The sequence below is a fragment of the Ruditapes philippinarum genome, unplaced genomic scaffold, assembly GCF_026571515.1.
Source record: "Ruditapes philippinarum isolate M1 unplaced genomic scaffold, ASM2657151v2 ctg4677_1_1_1_1, whole genome shotgun sequence".
NCBI classification, from domain to species: domain Eukaryota; kingdom Metazoa; phylum Mollusca; class Bivalvia; order Venerida; family Veneridae; genus Ruditapes; species Ruditapes philippinarum.
In genome coordinates, this window is record NW_026867382.1 from 25,466 (window position 1) to 49,000 (window position 23,535).

Here is a 23,535-nt window from a genome sequence, read left to right on the forward strand (position 1 = left end):
TTCAGTCTTAAAAGATACTTATATAATATCCATCTTAGTCTATATATATGTATATCACAATAAAACGTAAATAAAAAAAATGTCATGCCTCAGGTTGTGTAATTCTACAATTTTTACAGTCGGATATATAAAATGTCAAGTACATTGATGATTAAATTGTGTTTAAAGTAAAATATCCAAAAATTAAAAATGGGTGTTTACAAATAAGATAATGTACATAATGTAACATATAATGTACATGTTTAACCATAGCAACAATATTGTATAATGCTCTCTTTTATTATAACTTATAATTTTGTTATTTTCCATTTAGGGATGGCTGAATTTTATTAAATATTTAAAGATCCTGTTTGATTTTTGTTTTCCTTATGTTTTTTTATAGCAAGACACATATTAGATAGATATAATATGTTGTTTAGCAGGAGTGTTCCTTTACATTTTGTGTCTCTCTTTTTCATAATTTATACTTTTGTTATTTCCGCCTTTTTGTTGTACATTCTATGCCCTGATATTTCTCAATACCGATAGAAGTGTGCAGATATGTATCTTTGCAGCATTGTTTCTCCTCCTTAGATTCAGAGACATCAAATAGCACTGTAGAGCATCCCTTACTCTACCTTCTTGTTCCATACACTTTCCGAGAATACTTAAAGCTGTTTCCCGGTGTCCAAGGTTTGGTTCGGTTATTATGGTTCTGAGAAGGTTTGAGAGAGCAGATTGTTTTTCATTATTCCTCCCAAGATGTCTGGTAACCTTGTATTGTAGAAAATACAGGTAAGGTAAAGAATCCACCACAGCATTATCCATCCAGTCATCTTCTTCTGTAAGGAATATTCTGTCCTCCGGTGTAGATCTTAACATTTCATATCTGAGTTCAGTGGGTATACAGTGAATTTCACATGGCAGAAATGTGACACATGATGCAGTTGTATACTGTATGGCGTCTTCATTATAATTGTCGCATGTCACAAAGAATCCTTGTCTTGGTGCTTTTTTTTCAAACTCATAACAACTACAGACTGGCTCAACAATTTGCAGATCATAGCTTCTTTCAATCTCACTGAGAACCAGGTCAGCTTTTTGTATTTCTTGTACACAATATAAAATTGAAGCTAATTTCAGTTTACTTGATGCAACATCTGTATGCAGACCAAGTGAGATGAGTTTGAGAGCATCAGCTGATACAGTGTTGTGCTGATTGATGTTGATGGAGGCCAACATAGATCCAAGGGTTGTACAGTACCATGGTGCTAGACGTTGACAGGCTGTCTCAACCAATCCTTCATATTGGAGATTTAAGATACTTAAAATACAGTTTGTCAATATCTGTACAGCTTCATAAGGACTTTTGTTCTTTAGAGTGGAACTATTAAAAAGAAATGAATTTAAAATGTTGCTAGCTGTATCATGTAATAGATATCCTGAAATGAGATCACTTGTCTTGAATGGACATAAGTTATAAAACTTGAGATGAAGCCTGGAACCAAGATCATCACATTTAATACCAAGTAGTGCCACTCCTTCACTGTTGATAATGTTGTTAAGTATTTCCAGGATATATGGTTTGTCTACAGGTGATATCTTACCTCTCATCAAATTGTTCTCAGGTATGATAAAATGTGGACAGTTTTCATTAATGATATTGTTATAAAGGAGATTTAAACACAGTGATAGACAAGAAAATAAATTGTTTTCTCTCCATATGTTAAAATGTGAATTTGCAATACAGTGGAAGAGAACAGTTTTACACATGTAACTTGAAATTACATCTTCAAACTGTGAACCAAGGAATGATTTTATAAACATTTTCATCAAGACATAACAGCGAATCTGTGTAATATTCAGGTTGAACATTAAACACCTTTCAGATAAAGATGTTGATATTCTCCATTCAACATGCTCATGTTCACTTCCTCTACATCCAACAGCAACAACAAAGCATCCCGTTCTGCTGCAATATTGTTTCATTTCAGCAGACGGCCACTGAGCATCACCTTGTTGATCCAACCATTGTCGAGCTTGTTGTGGCCATGTTTTACAGTGCAGAGCTGTCACAATGTCTGTATCTATGTAACCATGTGGTCCTTGACTTACTCTTGCTGGTCCATGTAATTTGTCGAAATATTTACCAGGGACAATAAATTGTTTTAGCAGCATTTTTCCTGTTCTGTCTCTGAAGAAGTTTTGATCAGATTCTCCATCAACAGGAAGAGGAGCATCATTCCTTAGTAATTGAAGTAAACAATATCCAGGAGATACAGAATTATCTTGAATCATCAAATAATTAGTTACACCAGGTATCCATTCACACCAATCTTGTATTACAGGATGATTATTGAAACAATAAAGTTCATCTGTGTCTGACTCCATCCCTATGGTAGTTGTTCCTTCTGATCGACTTCCGAAATAATATAACGTATAAGTATTCTCATTACGTAATTGGTTATTCACATTGATCATTGATTCTTCCAGAAGCAATGCTCTTCTCCTCTTCAGCACAATTCTCTCATCAACACCTATATCAGCTAGTACTTCAGATAATCTCATCGACACTGTCTCGGTGTAATTTGGTACTTGATACATTCTGTAAATATAATTTCTAACATATTAATTTATTAAATTTCGTTTTTATAGATTTTATTTGGTCAGATGATAATTGTTAATTGTAATGACTATTCGAAACAATTTTGCTTTTTTAAACTTACTGTCCAGTGTAGAATAATTCTTGTTTCATTTATATTATGTAACATGATTCTTTAAGCAGCATGGTAACTTTTTATTAAATGAAACTCATCATTGATCTGTTATATACATGTACATGTACTTATAATTTATTTCTTTATCCTCTTAACATTACACATATTATTAGTATTTAATTACCTTTTGTTTCTATATGCAGTATGTTATAGGTATTGAGGTTTAGGAGATTACAATGAAAAGTTTCTTTTATTCGTTTTGTATTTGTAAATCTTGAATATTGGGTTTTCTAAAGTAATTTTACTTCCTCTTTTTCTTTCAGTCTTAATAAGATAACTCTTTTATGAATGTTTATATGTATATCTGACATTTGTTATTTCCCTTCCTTTTTTATTGAACTACATTCCATTGAAAGACATACATAGGTAGCATCATAGAAATGGGTAAATAATGGTAAAATTACTATAAAATATTATCCGAAGGGGATGCTAGATAGTATTTTAGTTCCGGAGATTACTAAATGATAATTTTAAAATGCTTGTGGGTAACATTGGTAAAGAGAAAATGCAAGCAACAGTACTCATTGTATTTATGATACTTTGAAATTTGGTAGACTCTTTATCAAAGTAATTCCTGCTATTATAGATAATGGGTTGGAAACTTGTTTGAAGGCATTTCCTGTTAAGCTCTACGTGCTCAGATGTGAACACGGAATGCTTCTTTTGTCTTTGGGGTCAAAGTTGGCCGCGCCCTGAGGTCATTTAATTTACATAGACTCATGTAGACAAACATATTTGATAACATGTTATAACTATGCCCAGAGCTTGCATATTCCTCATGTTGTGTAGACATAAATAATGTCTTTATATTGATTTTCCTTACTAAGTTTTAAGACCAACTCTGACAAATACATAAAATTTTCAAAAATAATTTATTTTTAACACATTTACCTTAATAATACATCTTTGAAATATTTATCATCATATTCATAAGTATCTAATTCTTGAAGAATATCAATAGATTAACATTATGTTTGATTTACCCTTTTTTCTTCCTCTTTCTTCAATTCAGCTATTTATGAAACTCGTTATTACCTTATAAGTTTCTATTTTTACATTTCTCTGAAAGAAACACTTGTCAATAGTTAAATAAAATTACCTTTTTGTTTATATATGCTGTAAACTATAGGTAACGAGGTCTGTAGATTCCAACACCTTTCAGAGAAACATAATTTTTGATTAATTTCTCAATTGTGAAATGTTGTTTTTTTTTTATAATAATTTTACTTCCTCTTTCTTTTCAATTTTAAGAAGATTACTCTTTTCATGAATTTTTATATATCTGACATTGGTTACCTCCCTTTCTCGTAGTTGATAAAGAACATAGTCCTTCATTCGTCTTGTTTTTTATGGTATCATTATTGTAAAATAGCTTAAACCCTGATTTTAATTTTTCAGAAAAAGTGAGAACTAATAACATGAAAACATAATATTAATATCTTAAAGTATAACTAAAACAAGCAAACATTAAAACACAATTATTACAGTTAATATAATTAATTTAAATTTTTATCACTTTCTTGCTTTTTTAAATCTAAAAGTATGTTGTAATTTTGATGACTAAAACAAAAATACATAAGACAATCATCACAGTTTATATATGGTTTATTTCACCACTTTTCTATCTGTTTTATATTATTTACAATGCATATATGATCAATATTTCGCTTTTAATATATCAATGAATTATTTTCTATGATCAGTGACAGTCTTAAATTAAATGGACACTGTAGTACTGAATGAGTTGAATTCTGTTTTTTTGCTCATTATAGAAATAAATGATATTTATCATAAGACGCACCAATGTAAATCACTTAAATTTTTTTCCTGAAAAATCTAGAAAATTTAACATTGTATTTTCAAGCAGCAGGTGCAAATTTTCATGAACATTTTCAAATTGTATTTTAAAGTAAATATTTACAATATAAAAAAAGGATAATTAATTTACACATTGCAAACAGTGCTGACAATCCATGTAAATTCCCGCAAAAAGGGAGGCAAAAATATGTAAAAATAGCCCTTACTGTGCGAGTAACAATAGAACTATGGTGATAAATATGGCATAATCAGCTTTCAATCGTAAGGTGTAAATATTAAACTATTCTTAAAATCTTAGTACATGATAAATCGGTGCTAGAGTACAGTTGCTGATAAATCGGTGCTAGAGGACAGTTGCTGATAAATTGGTGATCGAGGACAGTTAATGATACATCCATGCTAGAGGACAGTTGCTGATAAATTGGTACTAGAGGACAGTTGCTGATAAATCAGTGCTTGAGGACAGTTGCAATTAAATCGGTGCTAGAGGACAGTTGCTGATAATCAGTACTCGAGGAGAGTTGATGATACATCTGTGCTAGACGACAGTTTTCTGATAAATTGGTGCTCGAGGACAGTTGATGATACATCAGTGCTAGAGGACTGTTGACGATAAATCGGTGCTCAAGGACAGTTGATGATACATCGGTGCTAGAAGACTGTTGACGATAAATTGGTGCTCGAGGACAGTTGATGATACATCGGTGCTAGAGGACAGTTGCTGATACATCGGTGCTCGAGGACAGTTGACGATACATTATTGCTGATAAATTCGTGCTCGAGGACAGTTGATGATAAATCGGTACTCGAGGACAGTTGCAGTTAAATCAGTGCTTGAGGACAGTTGCTGATGCATCGGTGCTCGAGAACAGTTGATGATACATCTTTGCTAGAGAAACTTCGTGATAAATCAGTGCTTGAGGACAGTTATTTGTAGTTGTGATCATGAAACTTCAAAAGAATACACCCATTCTTAAGTTCAAAATGGACAAATCCGATGAAAGTGAAAGCTGGAAAAGTCCATTTAAGAAATACAACACATCATAGGGTTAATAAGATATAAGCTATAAGCAAAACCTCTATCAAGTTGCACCAAGGCAACCTTTCTTAAATGGTCCAACTAAAGCAAAAAATATCACAAAACAGACACAATAACTTCAACTACTCTTAACATCTTTTATTAGTAGTATATCTGTAAAAATATATAACTCTATCAAATAACTTGTATATATCTAACAGCACTCGTCATAAGTACCATATTGGTATGTAGCATTTAGGGCATATAAATGGAAATAACATAATCATGCAAACATACAAAATTTTGGCAATCAGCTATCACAGTAAAAATGTCTAAGAAGTTTAAGGTTAAAGTTTAAGCACAACTTTGATAATTTAAAATTTGCATAAAATTACAGACAATTATACTTGAATGATACTTTTCATCAGGGAAGATGAAATAAAATAACTTTATGTACAATGATACCTGAAATTTACCAACAAATATAAATACTATTTATCACATATCTGTTCCGATTTTGTGACTCCGTAAAAATGGTATTGCACGACTGTGCATATATTTTGACATAACTTCACTTGCATTATACAAACATAGGTTTGTTGACTCAATGAAAAAAGATTCATTGCAATTTTTACAGTCCTTATTTTGGGTATGTGATAAATAGAATATTACATTTGTGTAGGTTCATTTCTGAATTTATTGAACAACTTCAGTATTAATATAATTTTATTCAACTCGTTCAATAAATTCAGTATTAGACCTACACTCAATATCATCTATATATTGAGTGTACGGCATCAGATAAACTGAGATCAATATTATTATTGACTTTTTAATGGCAAAACATTCAAAACATAAATACTTAACAATAATTGGAAGCTTGTTAAATAATGAAAGATCAATTAATTAATAAGTCACATTATAATTAAACTAGAAATGTGTGTATAGGGCGCAAATACCCCAACATTATACAGTCTACAGGCATGTTTTGTGACGCACAAGGGCAACATAATATGCACCACCCTTTTAGGGCATAAAACCACTCTGCAATGAAATAAACCAGCTTGTCAGGGCATAAAATATGTATATGGCGTCCTTTTACATGAACTTGTGTTCAATTCCCATGTTTGATAACTAACCATCATGGTTTCACTTGGAAGTTTCAGTTGCCGTGACTATAAAATCACCATCTCTAAGTTATCATGCAGCATAACAATCAAAACTGATGTACATTAGCGTGGAATAATTTACACATTTTCCCTGATTGTCATCATGTTGGCAGGTTTGGTCCTGTAATAGTCTGGGTTGTCAAGGATACTAGAGGCTACACTTGGGGGTCTGGAAGTCTGATGGTAGACATCAGGTTGTGTCAGATATGGATCTAGTGGCTGGTCCATACTTCCTCTATAACATAAAATTGTATTGATGTATTTTATATATTTCATATTGTATTTTATGTTTTAAATATATGTATACATGTATAGATGAGACTATCATAACTTGATGAAATAAAAGTAAAATATCAATAAATGAAAAAAGGTAAAATTTCAATTAATGAAAGAAAAGTAAAATTTCAATAAATGAAAGAAAAGTAAAATTTTAATTAATGAAATAAAAAGTAAAAAATCAATTAATATAATAACTATAAAGAACATACATATCAATTAATGAAAACAGGTAAATTACAAAACTATCAATTAATGAAATAAAAAGTAAAATATCAGTTCATGTAAAAATAAAAGTTAACAGTTAATGAAGTAAAATGTGAAATATCAATTAATGAAATAAAGTTAAATACTACATGTCATTAAAAAATGAAAGTAAAATATCAGTTACTGAAATAAAAAGTATAATATTAGTTAAAGAAATAAAAGTAAAATATCAGTTAAAGAAACAAGAGGGCCATGGTGGCCCTGAGGTCGCTCACCTGTATATAGCCCCCCCCCCCCCCCGGGCCAATTTTAACCCAAGGGCTTTTATTTGTTTATTTGAACAGACTTGGTAGACACCCATAAGATGTTTCATGCTAAACATCTAAGTTCTAGTTCATTGGGTTTTTTAAAAGAAGATTTTTTAAGTTTTTACTATTTACACATATAGTTAAAAACAATGACACCCCTGGGGCAGGGCCAGTTTTGACCCCCGGGCTTTTATTAGAACAAACTTTGTAGATATTTTCTAAAAGATGTTTCATGCTAAATATCTAAACTGTAGCTATTTGGGTTTTTTCAAACAAGATTTTTAAGTTTTTGCTATACAATTATAAGTAAAATCAATGACCCCCGGGGCAGGGCCAACTTTGACCCCGGGGCTTTTATTTGAACAAACTTTGTAGACACTGATTAGAAGATGTTTCATGCTTAATATCTAAACTCTAGCTATATGGTTTTTTTCAAAGAAGATTTTTTAAGTTTTTGCCATACACATACCGGTATAAGGAAAATCAATAACCCCCAGGGCGGGGCCAATTTTGACCCCAGGGCTTTTATTTGAACAAATTTGGTAGACACCCATTAGAACATGTTTCATGCTTAATATCTTAGCTCTAGCTCTTTGAGTTCTTTAAAAGAAGATTTTTTAAGTTTTTATTATATGCATATAGGGAAAATCAATGACCCCCTGGGGAAGGGCCAATTTTGACCCAAGGGCTTTTATTTGAACAAACTTGGTAGACACTCATTAGAAGATGTTTCATGCCAAATATCTTAGCTCTAGCTTTTTGGGTTCTTTAAAAGAAGATTTTTTAAGTTTTACTATATGCATATAGGGAAAATCAATGACCCCCTGGGGCGGGGCCAATTTTGACCCCAGGACTTTTATTTGAACAAACTCGGTAGACACTCACTAGAAGATGTTTCATGCCAAATATCTAAGCTCTAGCTCTTAGGGTTGTTCTAGCTCTTAGGGTTGTTTAAAAGAAGATATTTAAAGATTTTTCTTTCGGTTGCCATGGCAACCAGAGTTCTGCATGGAATTAAATTCTTTGAACAATTTTTAAAGGTGACCACCAAAGGAACATCCCTGTGAAGTTTGGATGAAATTGGCTTAGTGGTTTATGAGGAGATGTCATTTAAAGCAAAAGTTGACGGACGGACGTTCCTACGAATGGTCATATATTGGGTACTTCTTTTGTTTAAAGGTACCCAATAAGAGAACATAAGTACCCAACAATACTGACGGAATGAATAGAATTACCCAACAAGTGTCCTCTGGTGTGTTGGAGGTACCTAACAAGTATCCACTCATTTGCCCGGACGGACGCCGGACGAAAAGCGATCACAAAAGCTCACCCTGTCACTTTGTGACAGGTGAGCTAAAAAGCAAAATATCAGTTAAAAGAAATGAAAGTAAAATATCAATTAATGAAATAAAAAGGAAAACATCAATTAACAAAATAAAAGTAAATTATCAGTTTAAGAAATAAATGTAAAATATCAATTAATGAAAAAAAGTAAAATATCAATTAATGAAATAAAAGTAAAATATCAATGAATGAGATAAATGTAAAACATTAAAGAAATAAAAGTTAAATAGGATAAAAATAATAAAATTAAAGTAAAATTACTTAATATAGTATAATCAAAATATCAATTAATGAAACAAAAATTACATACTAACTTGTGAAGTTCTTAAAATCTGAGGGGGAAAAGGCAATGATATAAAAAAAAAAACAATGAGTAGAAATACACAAGTGAAAATGACATGTGGAACATCTTTTAGCAACCAGTCAAACCTTTCTTTTCTACATATACACATGTAGATATCTTATATAGTATAGTAATACAGGTAAATGATAGTACACATGGTTGCTGTACATGATGATTGTCATATAATTTCTCATATGTGGATTATAAGATCTAGATGGCTTGCTTGAGAAAAATAAAAATTTACCTCCTAGTAAATTAGGTGCCATAATGACAGATCTTATTCTATGCTCCAGTATAGAGCCAGGCTATCCTTACAATGATTTACTATAATTAATTAATTACTAGTAAATTACTTATGGCCACTTCCGAGTGCAATGTAGTGCATGTTTTTTTTACACAATTGAAAAAAAAATGTGAAGATTTTCTCTGAATCAAGAATCAACCTAAATGGACATGATATCATAAAATGACAGTCCCTTAATATAAAACTGTTAACAATGAATCATACCTGGATTGACCTAAAGATCCCCTAGTCCCAGGTGTACGAGGGGTTTTCTTCTTGAATGACTCTCCCACTTTCATCTGTGGTGTTTGAAGCCTCTTTGGTTGATATTTAATCTCTACGTTCTGGCATACACTCCTGACATCCCCGCTCAACGTGTCCTGGAATATCCTCATTATACTCTTCATCTCCTCTAGTCGAAATATTGACTGAAATAAATAACAGACCAGTCAAGTCAAGTAATATCTCATTATCAAGCTGGGAATGATAATACTCTAGTCAAGTCAAGTATTATCTTATTATCAAGCTGGGAATGATAATACTCAAGTCAAGTCAAGTAATATCTTATTATCAAGCTGGGAATGATAACACTCCAGTCAAGTCAAGTAATATCTTATTATCAAGCTGGGAATGATAACACTCCAGTCAAGTCAAGTAATATCTCATTATCAAGCTGGGAATGATTATACTCCAGTCAAGTCAAGTAATATCTTATTATCAAGCTGGGAATGATAACACTCCAGTCAAGTCAAGTAATATCTCATTATCAAGCTGGGAATGATAATACTCCAGTTAAGTCAAGTATTATCTTATTATCAAGCTGGGAATGATAACACTCCAGTCAAGTCAAGTAATATCTCATTATCAAGCTGGGAATGATAACACTCCAGTCAAGTCGAGTATTATCTTATTATCAAGCTGGGAATGATAATACTCCAGTCAAGTCAAGTATTATCTCATTATCAAGCTAGGAATGATAATACTCCAGTCAAGTCAAGTCATATCTCATTATCAAACTGGGAATGAAAATACTCCAGTCAAGTCAAGTAATATCTCATTATCAAACTGGGAATGAAAATACTCCAGTCAAGTCAAGTATTATCTTATTATCAAGCTGGGAATGATAATACTCCAGTCAAGTCAAGTATTATCTTATTATCAAGCTGGGAATGATAATACTCCAGTCAAGTCAAGTAATATCTTATTATCAAGCTGGGAATGATAACACTCCAGTCAAGTCAAGTATTATCTTATTATCAAGCTGGGAATGATAATACTCCAGTCAAGTCAAGTATTATCTTATTATCAAGCTGGGAATGATAACACTCCAGTCAAGTCAAGTATTATCTTATTATCAAGCTGGGAATGATAACACTCCAGTCCAGTCAAGTAATATCTCATTATCAAGCTGGGAATGATAACACTCCAGTCCAGTCAAGTAATATCTCATTATCAAGCTGGGAATGATAACACTCCAGTCAAGTCAAGTAATATCTCATTATCAAGCTGGGAATGATAACACTCCAGTCAAGTCAAGTAATATCTCATTATCAAGCTGGGAATGATAATACTCCAGTCAAGTCAAGTATTATCTTATTATCAAGCTGGGAATGATAATACTCCAGTCAACTCAAGTATTATCTTATTATCAAGCTGGGAATGATAATACTCCAGTCCAGTCAAGTATTATCTTATTATCAAGCTGGGAATGATAATACTCCAGTCAACTCAAGTATTATCTTATTATCAAGCTGGGAATGATAATACTCCAGTCAAGTCAAGTATTATCTTATTATCAAGCTGGGAATGATAATACTCCAGTCAAGTCAAGTATTATCTTATTATCAAGCTGGGAATGATAATACTCCAGTCAAGTCAAGTATTATCTTATTATCAAGCTGGGAATGATAATACTCCAGTCCAGTCAAGTATTATCTCATTATCAAGTCAGGAATGATAATACAAGTTCTCAGGGGTATTCAATATAAGTGAGACTTAATAACGTATTCTGGTAAAAACGGACAAGGCAATTTAATGATTAAATGCTAAAATCACACTTTTTCACCCAATGAAATGAACTTTAAAATGTCTAAGTCATTTCTTCATACACATTTATATATGAATATGAATGAAAAATCTAAGAATCAGCAAAAATAATGCAAGCGTCTAGCGGTATTGTTTCAATCCTGTATTGATTTAAATCCATTTAATATACCTCTTAAGATTATCTTATCTTTAAATATAACCTTATGAATAAGAAAATCTTAAAATCAACGATTTTTGTACTTAAAATCAAAAGTGATCACATTTAATAAACATCCTTTTTTTTCCCTTTAATAAATATCTTATCTTTAGAAAATCTTTGGAAAAGCCCATGAAAGGTTAAAAAAATCTTAAAATGTGTTTTGAATACGGGCATTGAAGAGCTTAAAAATGGCATATAAAAAAACTATGTTACATGACTGACTGATATAATGGCACTGAATAATTGAAATAAGATAAAGAATTATCTGATATGAACACAAAATAAAGTGAAATATAAATACAGAATGGTGAAATCAAAAACAAATGAGGCAGAACATCAACTTAAAAAAGGACCACAAATTGATGCCATGGTTAATGAACTGGTAAACTCAACAACTTACTTACATTAATATTCAAAATGACTGACATAAAACATGTGGGATCTAGACTAAAGAAAACCAATTTGAACATTTCTTAATCAAAAAAAAAAAAAATTGACAAAATAAATATTTTTGAAATTTTCTTTCATTTACCTGATCTTCAATAGCAAGATAAGGTTGTCCAGAATCTGGGTCAAACTCGAGGGCTGACTTTAGTTTACTCTCTATATAATCTGTTAGTGACCTTGCAGCCATAGTTAACCTTGCCTCGCATACATACATCAGTTTCTGATAGAACGCCATCACCATCTTAGTAAGAGCTGATTGTTCTACAACATTCTGTATTGAAACAAAACAAGGGGGTACAACAAATTTTTATACCTGTAGTTACAGCTTCGGAACTTAGTGCAAATGGATGACTTATCTATGTGAAACAAGAAGGGGGATGTGCCCCTTTCTGTTTGGGGGGTTTGAAGGAGGGCGCAGTTCCCTTCATAGCCAAGAAAGTTTTGGACTTGTGAGACGCTAAAAATGATTTAAAGTCGATCATAAGGTAACGTGTAATCAACCCTGAAAAGCCTTTGACTCTATCTCAATCCATTAAGAAGTTGCAGCACTAATTTTAATGGAAAAAATCAACGCAAAATAGTGATTTTTGGCAATTTTGAGATGTCCCCTCGTTGCCATGGTAACAGGAAATTTAAGACTGAGCATGTTGTTACAAAGGCAATGGTCCAGTCAACATTTGTGCCAAGTTTGATTAGTATTGAAGCAGTTTTTATAGTTTTATAGCAATTTGGACTTGTAAAGGGACATTTTTATAATGAAAACAGCCATTTTTCACAAAATGCTCATGCAGTAATGGGTTAAAAAGACAAATTATTGGTCCTAAATTAATCACCTGTAGACATGATTGAGGAAGTATTTTTACCTTACGACCTTTACCCTGTGAGCTCCCCCTGCTGCCTTGCCTACTTGTCTGTTTCTTGTCATCTACTCCAGTCTGCAGACAGGTCAGTACTAAATCTTGTAAGACCTCCATCATTCCTGGCGAAACATAGACATGTTTAAAAATAGTGGAAATCAAGGTTAAACATAGAAAATAAGAGCTGGATGAGAAAAAATTGCAGCTTGAGTTATGCATGAACCCACAACATGTACAATAAATCCATTTCCTGCATGCACAAATATCTGGCTACTTATTCACTTTCTCTCAGTTTGCATTGCACTATGAAGGCTATATTGCTATTTTTCAGCTTCACTCATAGAGAAAGAACTTGTTCATGTATTATTTTGGACCAAACAGCCACCTGAAAAATCACTTACATTCCCTTAGCTAAACAACTACCTCACATGGAACGATCTGAAGTCCCTGCCAAGTTTTGAACCTTATAGCTTATAGCTTCCCCAAGCACATTTATAAGCTTTATTCAATCGTCAAGACTAAATGTGCCGATAATAATCCTGAACAACCATAAAAATAAAACAACACTGAAGTGAATTTCAGACGATTTTTTTAAGACTGGTCAGATGGATTTATAAGGTCGTGTTAAACTGCAAGTCTGCTAAGATTGTTCTTTAATGTCTGTTCAGACTTCTGTATAAAGTACGGTAATACTATTAGGATGTGCAGTCTAGTCTTGACTATAGGGTGGTAAAAGTCATTTATCAATGATGATCCTCAAAATGATAAATTAATAATAACTTGTTTCGTATAATTATGCTCTTATACAATAAGAATTAACAAACAAATCCAGTATCTAACATAATTACCAACAACATATTCTATTTGTCCAGCCATACAATGTAAAACTCTCCAAGAGTCTGCTATATGGCTCTGATTCTAAAATAGAAACATTAAAACCCGTAAGTGATACAGTCTAACTTTAGATGAAAAACACAGACTAACTTAATTTGCTGGATAGTCTATTCATTCATCATGTCTTACATTAAAAATGGGAACTTCAAATGTTGGTTTATTTTTTTTATTTTTTTTATTGGAGGGGGGGGGACCACAAATTTATGGATACTGATGACAAAAGTGCTACATTTTGCAGGCCTAATGAATTCAATACCTTGCAGTCTGGTATATGTTCAATTTTCAACAGCATGTACAATCTAGAATAACTGGTTTGTCATATTACTTAAATACAGTAACGTATTGTCAAGAACTGAATTGTGACAATTTAAAATTGTCAAATCTAAAAACATGAATATCAAAGAAGTATTTTTGTGAGCACTAAATATATTAAATATACATGTATTCATATAAAACTCATCACTTCAAATTTTAACTTAAATTTTAGTATACTCCACAAATTGTTTTGGTTTGAGTGCACATATTTCTTCATAAGTAACTGTAGGTACAACCTCTGTTAACTTTCTTTTGCCTAGTGAACAAGCTCAATCTAACTAAGCCTGCAACATTTTCAATTTATGCCGTGTTAAACTTTCTTTAGGGATTCTGTTTTTCTCTATTTAAGTGGCTTAGAACTATTACTTTGTAAGTTTTTAAATCACACTTTGAGTCCTAGCCAGTACGGGATATTTCCCGCTGCATTTGTATCTTTTTTAGCGGATTAAAAGTATTTGAAAGAATAACAGATATATAAACATATATTTAGCTCCATGAAAGAATAAACATCAATTTTAAATGCAAACAGACTCTGGTGAATTGAGTAAAAGTGTGAAAATTCTGTTGCTTAGAGTTAAGTGTAAAACGTTAAATGAGCCGCGTCACGACAAAACTAACGTTATGCATTTGCGACCAGCATGGACCCAGACCAGCCTGCGATTCCGCGCAGTCTGATCAGGATCCATGCTGTTCGCTAACCAACCCTATTGCAAGTATTGAAACTGATAAGGAACAACATGGATCCTGATCAGACTGCGCGGATGCATGCTGGTCGCAAACGCATAACGTTGGTTTTGTCGTGACGCGGCTCAAATCATCTTTTACCTCGCAGTAGTAAAAGGCGATAGTAATTTGACCAATCAGATTTCCTCAAAGATTCGTCCATGTTTTTCTCGATAAAGTTAGTGACTGCCCGAACATTAGCAATACTCATAGGGTCACTTCTATGTTGGGGACCACTGTTCTGAAAATGCGTGTTTCAAAAGAAAAAATCATAAAATACCAGAAACTCGTATATAGCATGACAATGGTAAAAGGTGAAAACAATTATATCAAATTCTAAAAAGTTAACTAATTGTTATCGTAAATTACTTATTTTCTGTAAATCATAAGGTGTCAAGTGCTGTGTGTCAGCTGTAAAAAATTGCCTCGTACTCACTTCAGTGTTGTTTTATTTTTATTTTTCTGGTCCTTTGAGATCATTGATGCCAGCACTATTAAGTGTTGAGAATTGAGTACCTCTCTTAAGTACAGCTCAATCCGGTGCTTGGGGCGTGAGGGATGTTACATTGAATCATTATCCCTCATGTACAATGCAATATTCATGTAATTTTGTTGTGGTTAATGCTTCCGAGCGATCACTTTGTTTGCAGATTTTAATATTTTCTTCATTTTTATTCCATGACACTTTCTTTACCTTACTGATTTAAAAAGGAAAATTACCATACATATATCAAACTACAAAAATATGTGTAACTTGTCATGCAAATATAAAACATTTAGTTAATTATACGTAACCTGTTAAACTTGTATTTGTACCCGGAAGCTAGAAGTATCGTAAAATCTGGGAGATCACATGACGAGACTAACATACTCTATATTGGTTCATCATTGAAAATGAAAACGTCCATTGTTAATGCAACAGATTTTTTCAGCAATATGCTAAACTTGAGATATTTTTTCATCAAAATGCTAAATTTGAGGCATTTTATCATCAAAATGCTAAACTTGAGAAACTTTATCATCAAAACAGATAAACAATGATAAACGTTAGAAATTCTATCATGAAAATGCTAAACTTGCGGGATTTTATCATCAAAATGATATACTAGAGGGATTCTGTCATCAAAATGCTAAACTTGGGGTATATCATAGAATCTTCCCAGATAACACCACAAAAATCACTGCTTAAATCTTCAAAATTAGACGAAAAGGTCTGTACTTGACAGTGTTATAGATCAGTTTCCTGTCTCAAAATGTATAGTTTTGTTATTTAAAATATCCCATTCTGCGTTTGAAATACGGTGATAAATACTATAAAATATGTTATTTATACAACAGAAGATGTTAAATATTACATGAATCTTTAGGGTTTTTTTATTTTGCTTTAAATATTTTTGCGTACCTGGATGCAGCTTTAGATGCTTGAAATGTTGTTTTATAAAAAGAATTATGTCAATGTGAATCATGGACAGTTACTTTTGAAAATGTCCGGGAAAGTAATGTTTCAAATTTTATGAAAATTATGTTTTTCTTTTATATAAACAATAATGATGCTGATTCATGTGATAAATTACACTTGTTTCACACACATGACGCTGTTGAGGTATCTTTGTGATTTGTTACATTTTATCATTTCTCTGTGTAATTTAATGTTCTGTTTTATACCATGTTTTATGAGAGAAATATATCATGTATAATTTAGTTTTATTGTGATTTATTATTTCGTTTAGGCTGATTGGAAAAAATGAAGTGGAAGCAAAGACATATTTTGTGTACTTTTAAGATATGTAAACATTTGTGTGCAACAGAAAGGATAATCTACTCCCCCCCCCCCCAAAAAAAAAGCAAGTACAGTTTTTGTAACAAATTTAACATTGTTTAATGGTCAAGCATAACTGTTGGCAATGCACACCATGTGGAATTCCGATTTTTTGCCTTTTCTAAATGCTGGATAATGAAAGAAAACCCTGGATATTATTATGGTTTATTCATGTTTACTGAGGAACTTTTCACTGAGAGTCAATGCTAGAGTTAGGGTCTAATTAAGTGACCGATTGTAAACCATAGTCCAGATAACATGTATACAAAAAGTTTTAAATTATGTGTTTTAAGGTTAACAAATGTTTACTGTTTACACGACGACTTAACAACCGTGTAAACGTTCAACCGACTCCACTTAAAGAAATCTTAGACTTTTAGAATTATAATTTTTACTGATAAGGTAGCATATTTTGTTTGTATATTTTTATTACGAAATATATCCCATAATGGATGAACTGATCTTTCTTCAGCTGTTGGTTTTGTACTTATTATCAATTATTAAATTTTCTAACAGGTCTGCCTTAACTCCGACCAACTCAATTTAAGCATATAAAGGTGTGTCACAGGATGGACGGACAACAGCAGATACTGCGATGAAAACAAATACAGTACAAATCAGCAAGTTTATTATTTAAAAAAGAGATGATAATATCTACAAATAGAAAAATGAAATGAAAATGAAATTAATTAAATAGATTAAAGTAAGTCCTTTACTTAGCATTTAGAGTAACACGTAGCAGTAACACACTTATAAAAAGACACCTATTTCAAATTCCTTATTATCCTTTCAACCTCCACGCTGCTCCTATGTTTAGTGTTAGCCATTCTGATCTAACATCAGAATGATACAAAACTCACAAGAACAGTACGAAAAGAGGATGCTCGCACGATACAGGCTGAGCTATAAATCCTTCAACTCTAATTGCTTTCTATCCTCCTGGGTATACGATTCGTTATACTGGGCATTAACTTCCGGTTATCAAATGTTCCTAGTTGCCTTTGCCTTATTTTGTCGGGGTCGTTCACTAGCGTCGCTGGTTATCGTCATGTAGCCCTCCTTGCGTATCGTGTCGGGGTTGTAATCTACAGACTTCAAGCTGCTATAATCATAATAATACCTCCGCTGGTTCTTATAGTAAACATGGTTAGATGTCAGGGTAGTCACTGCTTGTTATCGGATTTCTCAATGCAATTAATTATATTACAAATGTAAGATAACAAGTTCTCAAGGAAATGTAAAAATGATATATAAAATCGAGATAAATAAGAATCCCTCAAAAAGCCCAACACGGCAAAATTTAAAATGTTGCAGGCTCGGTTTGATTGAGCCTATTCATGGACGGTTCTTGTTAGTGCAAGTTACCGTCCAGCGCCCCCATAGCACCGGCTTAAGTAATATTAAACATTAACACTAATTGGTAAAATTTGAAAGTTTGAAACATCCGCATGGCAGTTATCATGAAACATTTGATGTGACATGTTAGTGCCATTCCATGAAAAGTGGCGTATGGTCCCCAAGTGAATAAATGTTGAAAGTTGTAAGTTGAAACAAAGTATTTACACAAATTAATAATTATAACTACCTTGCAGCTAGTACAATTTTACATTACAGTTTAGGAATGAAAATCGCATACATGAATAAAAAGATGCATGGCCGACAAAGACAATTACGGTGTTCCATATTTTAAATTATACAACGTATAGAATTTGACAATTGTGCAACAAGTGTTTGCATATACAACATGAACAAAACTAGATATTTTTCCCTCACTATTTGAAAAGCAAAACAATTAACGGCAAATTGTTATGATGAAGACAGAAGCATCTGCACTTCAGTAAAAGCAAATACAAAAATTTAAAACCGCTGACTTTACGTGAAAATATATCATATGAAAATGCAAAAGAAAAAAATTAAAACTGCAAATAATTTGGCAAAAATCAACTCAAAATAATTTTACTGAAAAATTAAAAATTAGATTTTAGAAATATTTTCACCTGACACAGCCTCTTATTTTATCACTTTCAGTATACAAAGACACTTATGTAATATCCATTTTTGTCTATGTACATGTATAACACAATGACATGTTCAACATAAATAATAAATTGTCTTTCTGATATCCTAATTCTACTATTTTTACAATCAGATATATAAATGTACAGCACATTATTAAATAGTGTTTAGAGTAATGGGTTTATATATATATATATGCTTACAAGTATTTACCTTTGCAATTGAATGACTGAATGTTATTAAATATTTAAAGTTTGTTTAACAAAATATATTTACACATATAATATGATATTTAGCAGTAATGTTCCTTTACTTGTATATGTCTCTCATTTATCATAATTTATATTTTTCTTATTTTCTATGAAGTGCTGACGGAATTATATTAAATATTTAAAGTTTCTGTTTTTTTTTAATAAAAAAGAAATATTTTACATATATGTAATATGCTGTTTTACAGGACTATTCCTTTACTTTTATATGTCACTCTTCCATCAAAATTTGTACTTGAGTTTTTTTCCACCGTTTTGTTGTACATTCTATACCCTGAAATTTCCGAATGCAGATAGAAGTGTGCAGATATGTATCTTTGCAGCATTGTTTCTTCTCCTTAGATTTAGAGACATAAAATAACACTGTAGAGCATCCCTAACTCTACCTTCTTGTTCCATACACTTTCCGAGAATATTTAAAGCTGTTTCCCGGTGTGCAAGGTTTTGTTCGGTTTTTATGGTTGTGAGAAGTTTTGAGAGGGCAGATTGTTTTTCATTAATTTTCCCAAGATGGCTGTTAACCTTGTATTGTAGAAAATAAAGGTATGGGAGAGAATCCACCACAGCATTATCCATCCAGTATTCATCATTTAATGTTCGGTAAATTCTGTCCTCCGGGGTAGATCTTGTCATTTCATATCTGAGTTCAGTGGGTACACAGTGACACTCACATGGCATAAATCTGACACATGATGCTGTTGCATACTGTATGGCATCTTCATTATGATTGTCACATGTCACAAAGAATCCTTGTCTGCGTTCTTTTGTTTCCAATTGATAACAACCACAGACTGGTTCAACAACATGCAGATCATACCTTCTTTCAATTTCACTGAGAACCAAGTCAGCTTTTTCTATTTCTTGTGCACAGTATAAGATTGAAGCTAATTTCAGTTTACTTGAAGCAACATCTGTATTCAAACCAAGTGAGATTAGCTTGAGGGCATCAGCTGATACAGAGTTGTGCTGATTGATGTTAATGGAGGCCAGCACAGATCCAAGTGTTGTACAGTACATTGGCAACAGAAGTTGACAGGCTGTCCCAACCAATCCTTCATGCTGGAGATTGAAGATAATTGAAATACAGTTTGTTAAAGTGTGTACAGCTTCATAAGTACTTATATTCTGGAGATTTGCATTACTCTTAAGATGTACATTTAAAATGCACCAAGCTGTATTACGTAATAGCAAGTCTGAAATGCGATGACTTGTCTTGAATGGACATAAGTTATAAAACTTGAGACGAAGTCTGAAACTAAGACCATCACATTTAATCCTAAGTAAGGCCACTCCTTCACTGTTGATAATGTTGCGAAGAATTTCCAGGATATATGGTTTGACAACAGGTGATATCTTACTTCTCATCAAATTGTTCTCAGGTATGATAAAATGTGGACAGTTTTCATTAATGATATTGTTATACAGATGATATAAACATGATGAAAGACATGAAAGTAAATTGTTTTCTCTCCAGATGTTAAAATGTGAATTTGCAATACAATGAAATAGTACAGTTTTACACATGTAACTGGAAATGACATCTTCAAACTGTGGATCAAGGAATGATTTTATAACCATTTTCATCAAGACATAACAGCGTATTTGTGTAATATTCAGATTTAACATTAAACACCTTTCAGCTAAAGATGTTGATATTCTCCACTCAAGTTGCCTAAAGTCACCCCCTCTACATCCAACAGGAACAACAAAGCATCCAGTTCTGCTGCAATATTGTTTAATCTCAGCAGAGGGCCACTGAGCATCACCTTGTTGATCCAACCATTGTCTAGCTTGTTGTGGCCATGTTTTACAGTGCAGAGCTGTCACATTGTCTGTATGACAATAACCAGGTGGTCCTTGACTTACTCTTGCTGGTCCATGCATTTTTAATTTGTCTAAATTTTTGTCAGATAGTATTGAATGTTTTACCAGTACTTTTCCTGTTCTGTCTCTGAAGCAGTTTTGATCAGATTCTCCATTAACAGGACGAGGAACATCAGGTCTTAGAAATTGAAGTAAACAGTATCCAGGAGATACAGAATTATCTTGAATCATCAGTAGATTATGAAAACCAGGTATCCATTCACACCAGTCTTGTATTACAAGTAGATCATTTAAACAAAAAAGTACGTCTGTGTCTGACTTAATCCCCATGGTAGTTGTTCCTTCTGATTGACTCCCGAAATAGTAAAACATATAAGTATTCTCATTCCATAATTTGTTATTCACATGTCCAATTGTTTCTGTCAGAAGCCAGGCTCTCCTCCTCTTCAGCACTATTCTCTCATCAACACCTATATCAGCTAGAACTTCAGATAATCTCATCGATACGGTCTGGGTATAATTTGGTACTTGATACATTCTGTAAATAAAATATTTAATGTCTTTATTGATCTAACTTGGTCAAAAGTTTCAAACATTTTTTTCTTTTTTTTACTTCATTTTCCTGTATGGTGTATTGTTGAAAAAATCTGGAAACAAAAAGATCCATCGAAAGAATTGATCACATTAAATTACAAGAAAATTGCAGGCTCCGTTTGATTGAGACTGTAGAAGATAATTTTTGTCATTAGCAAATTCTTGTATGAATTATATTTTTCTCAACAGTATGTCAACACTTTATAAAATGAAACTATAATATTCAGTATCTATATATAGTTAATATAAATAGATGCTGGATAGTACTGCCTGTGAGTCACCCAGGTATAGGTAAATATCGTGTTGTACTCATTGGCTTTATCTAAATTAGAAATTCGCTAAACTCTGTAACAAACTCATTACAGCTGCTATCTTTTGTTCTTTAATGATTCTGCGAATGTGTTGGAAACCTGGTTGAATGATTTTCCTTTTCAGAACTTTTGTGATCATTTTTGTGGCTTTTTTCTTTCATTTTAAACTTACTTTTTATTCTTAATTATAATTAACATCATGGTTTATTTTTACCAAACTTCACTTGAATGATCCTGAGCAGGCAACCAACTACATAAGTTATATTAATGATTTAAGTATGATGCATAATTTTGTCACTGGAGTAAGAAATTGTCTTTTAAATGATTTTTTTAATAATCTCCTCAGAAACTGTAGAGAGCATCTAAAGATCTTTGGCATGAAACACTTTAACAAAAGTTTTAAAGATCATGCCCCTGGCACACCCTGAGTATTATTTAGTTTACATAGACTTATATAGGAAAATATATTTGAATTTCAGCATGCAACTAATCATGCCCAGAACTTGCGCATTGCATGTCACGGCATGTAGTATTGCCTTATAGACATAAGAAATGTCTTTATTGATTTCCTTATCTAACTCACTCTGTCACTACTGATTATAAATGTTTACTGTTAAATATTCAAAAACAATTTATTTCTAGACTTCTCTATCTTGATGATACATCTTAGAAGTAATTTACATTATCTCTTTAGAATCAAATTCTAGTACAAATTATATAGCGTAACAATCTTTGATTCAGCTATTTATCAAAACAAACATATTATATTACTTTATAAACCTAAGGTTCTGTTTCGAAAGAAAACACATGTCAGAAGAAAAGAAAATATATATTGGATATATATCCTGTAAATTATAGGTACATGAGGTCTGTAGATTCAAACACCTTTCACGGAAACATCGTTTTTTGACCAATTTCTTAATTGCGAAATGTTGGGGGAATTTTATAATAATTTTACTTCCTCTTTCTTTTTCAATTTTAATTCGATAACTCTTTTTATGAATTTTTATATATCTGACATTTGTTACCCCCCTTAGTTGTTGTTGAGATGAAGCACACAGTCTATGGCGTGTGTTTCATTAGTCATTTCATTAATGATATAATTATTGTCCTGAATTTAATTTTTCAGAAAAAGTGAGAACTAATTACATGAAAACATAATATCTTAAAGTATGAATAAAACAAGCAAACATAACACTATTATTACGGTTTATATAATGTATTTAAATTTTTATCACTCATAAATTTAATGTTTTAATGTGCTCTCACTCTGATAATGTTATAACAAATTAAGCTATGTATGCATATTATGCATTCAAAGAGAGAAATGAGATATCACGTAATGCAGATACTGACAGTTAGAAATCAATAGCATATACCTACTATATTGTTGAGATCATATTCCCGTAATCATTTTGTATGTTATAACACAGATACTTAAATTTGAAATAATAATTATAAATTATTTGAGAATATTCATGAATGTTACTTCTAGGTATTGATTAGTTTGTTGTTTTCAATTTTGAAACTTTAGTGTTGAATACGTTGTACAGAGATGTGATAAATGGATTTACTTTTCATAAATTTAATGGTTGGAAACCTGTTTGAAGGCATTTCCTGTTAAGCTCTACGTGCTCAGATGTGAATACGGAATGCTTCTTTTGTCTTTGGGGTCAAAGTTGGCCGTGCCCTGAGGTCA

The 23,535-nt window shown here is 32.2% G+C and overlaps 3 protein-coding genes across 3 annotated transcripts; all 3 read right to left on the bottom strand.

Annotated features, from left to right (window-relative positions):
• Positions 1-306: 306 nt before the first annotated feature.
• On the bottom strand, positions 307-3,991 carry LOC132735903 (uncharacterized). The gene is made up of 2 exons (XM_060722935.1): positions 3,856-3,991; positions 307-2,584 (listed from the first exon to the last, which is right to left on the bottom strand). Exon 2 carries the CDS (start codon positions 2,581-2,583, stop codon positions 499-501), a length of 2,085 nt encoding a protein of 694 aa, XP_060578918.1. The 5' UTR covers position 2,584; positions 3,856-3,991; the 3' UTR covers positions 307-498.
• Positions 3,992-5,845: 1,854 nt separating this feature from the next.
• Positions 5,846-14,055, bottom strand: LOC132735908 (uncharacterized). Its single transcript, XM_060722942.1, has 5 exons — positions 13,920-14,055; positions 13,078-13,193; positions 12,300-12,485; positions 9,748-9,950; positions 5,846-6,996 (listed from the first exon to the last, which is right to left on the bottom strand). Exons 1-5 carry the CDS (start codon positions 13,945-13,947, stop codon positions 6,840-6,842), a joined length of 690 nt encoding a protein of 229 aa, XP_060578925.1. The 5' UTR covers positions 13,948-14,055; the 3' UTR covers positions 5,846-6,839.
• A 5,198-nt stretch (positions 14,056-19,253) lies between these two features.
• LOC132735907 (uncharacterized) lies at positions 19,254-21,456 on the bottom strand. Its single transcript, XM_060722941.1, has one exon. The coding sequence runs from the start codon at positions 21,430-21,432 to the stop codon at positions 19,375-19,377; it is 2,058 nt and encodes a 685-aa protein (XP_060578924.1). The 5' UTR covers positions 21,433-21,456; the 3' UTR covers positions 19,254-19,374.
• Positions 21,457-23,535: the final 2,079 nt, after the last annotated feature.

Excerpts from the sequence above, each read along its gene's own strand:
- LOC132735903 (XM_060722935.1), bottom strand. The coding sequence starts at position 2,583 with ATGTATCAAGTACCAAATTACACCGAGACAGTGTCGATGAGATTATCT.
- LOC132735907 (XM_060722941.1), bottom strand. The coding sequence starts at position 21,432 with ATGAGATTATCTGAAGTTCTAGCTGATATAGGTGTTGATGAGAGAATA.
- LOC132735908 (XM_060722942.1), bottom strand. The coding sequence starts at position 13,947 with ATGGCTGGACAAATAGAATATGTTGTTG. Across the intron at positions 9,951-12,299 it reads ATCTTGCTATTGAAGATCAG|TCAATATTTCGACTAGAGGA; the intron begins GTAAATGAAAGA and ends TATTTATTTCAG. Across the intron at positions 6,997-9,747 it reads GGATCTTTAGGTCAATCCAG|AGGAAGTATGGACCAGCCAC; the intron begins GTATGATTCATT and ends TTTATGTTATAG.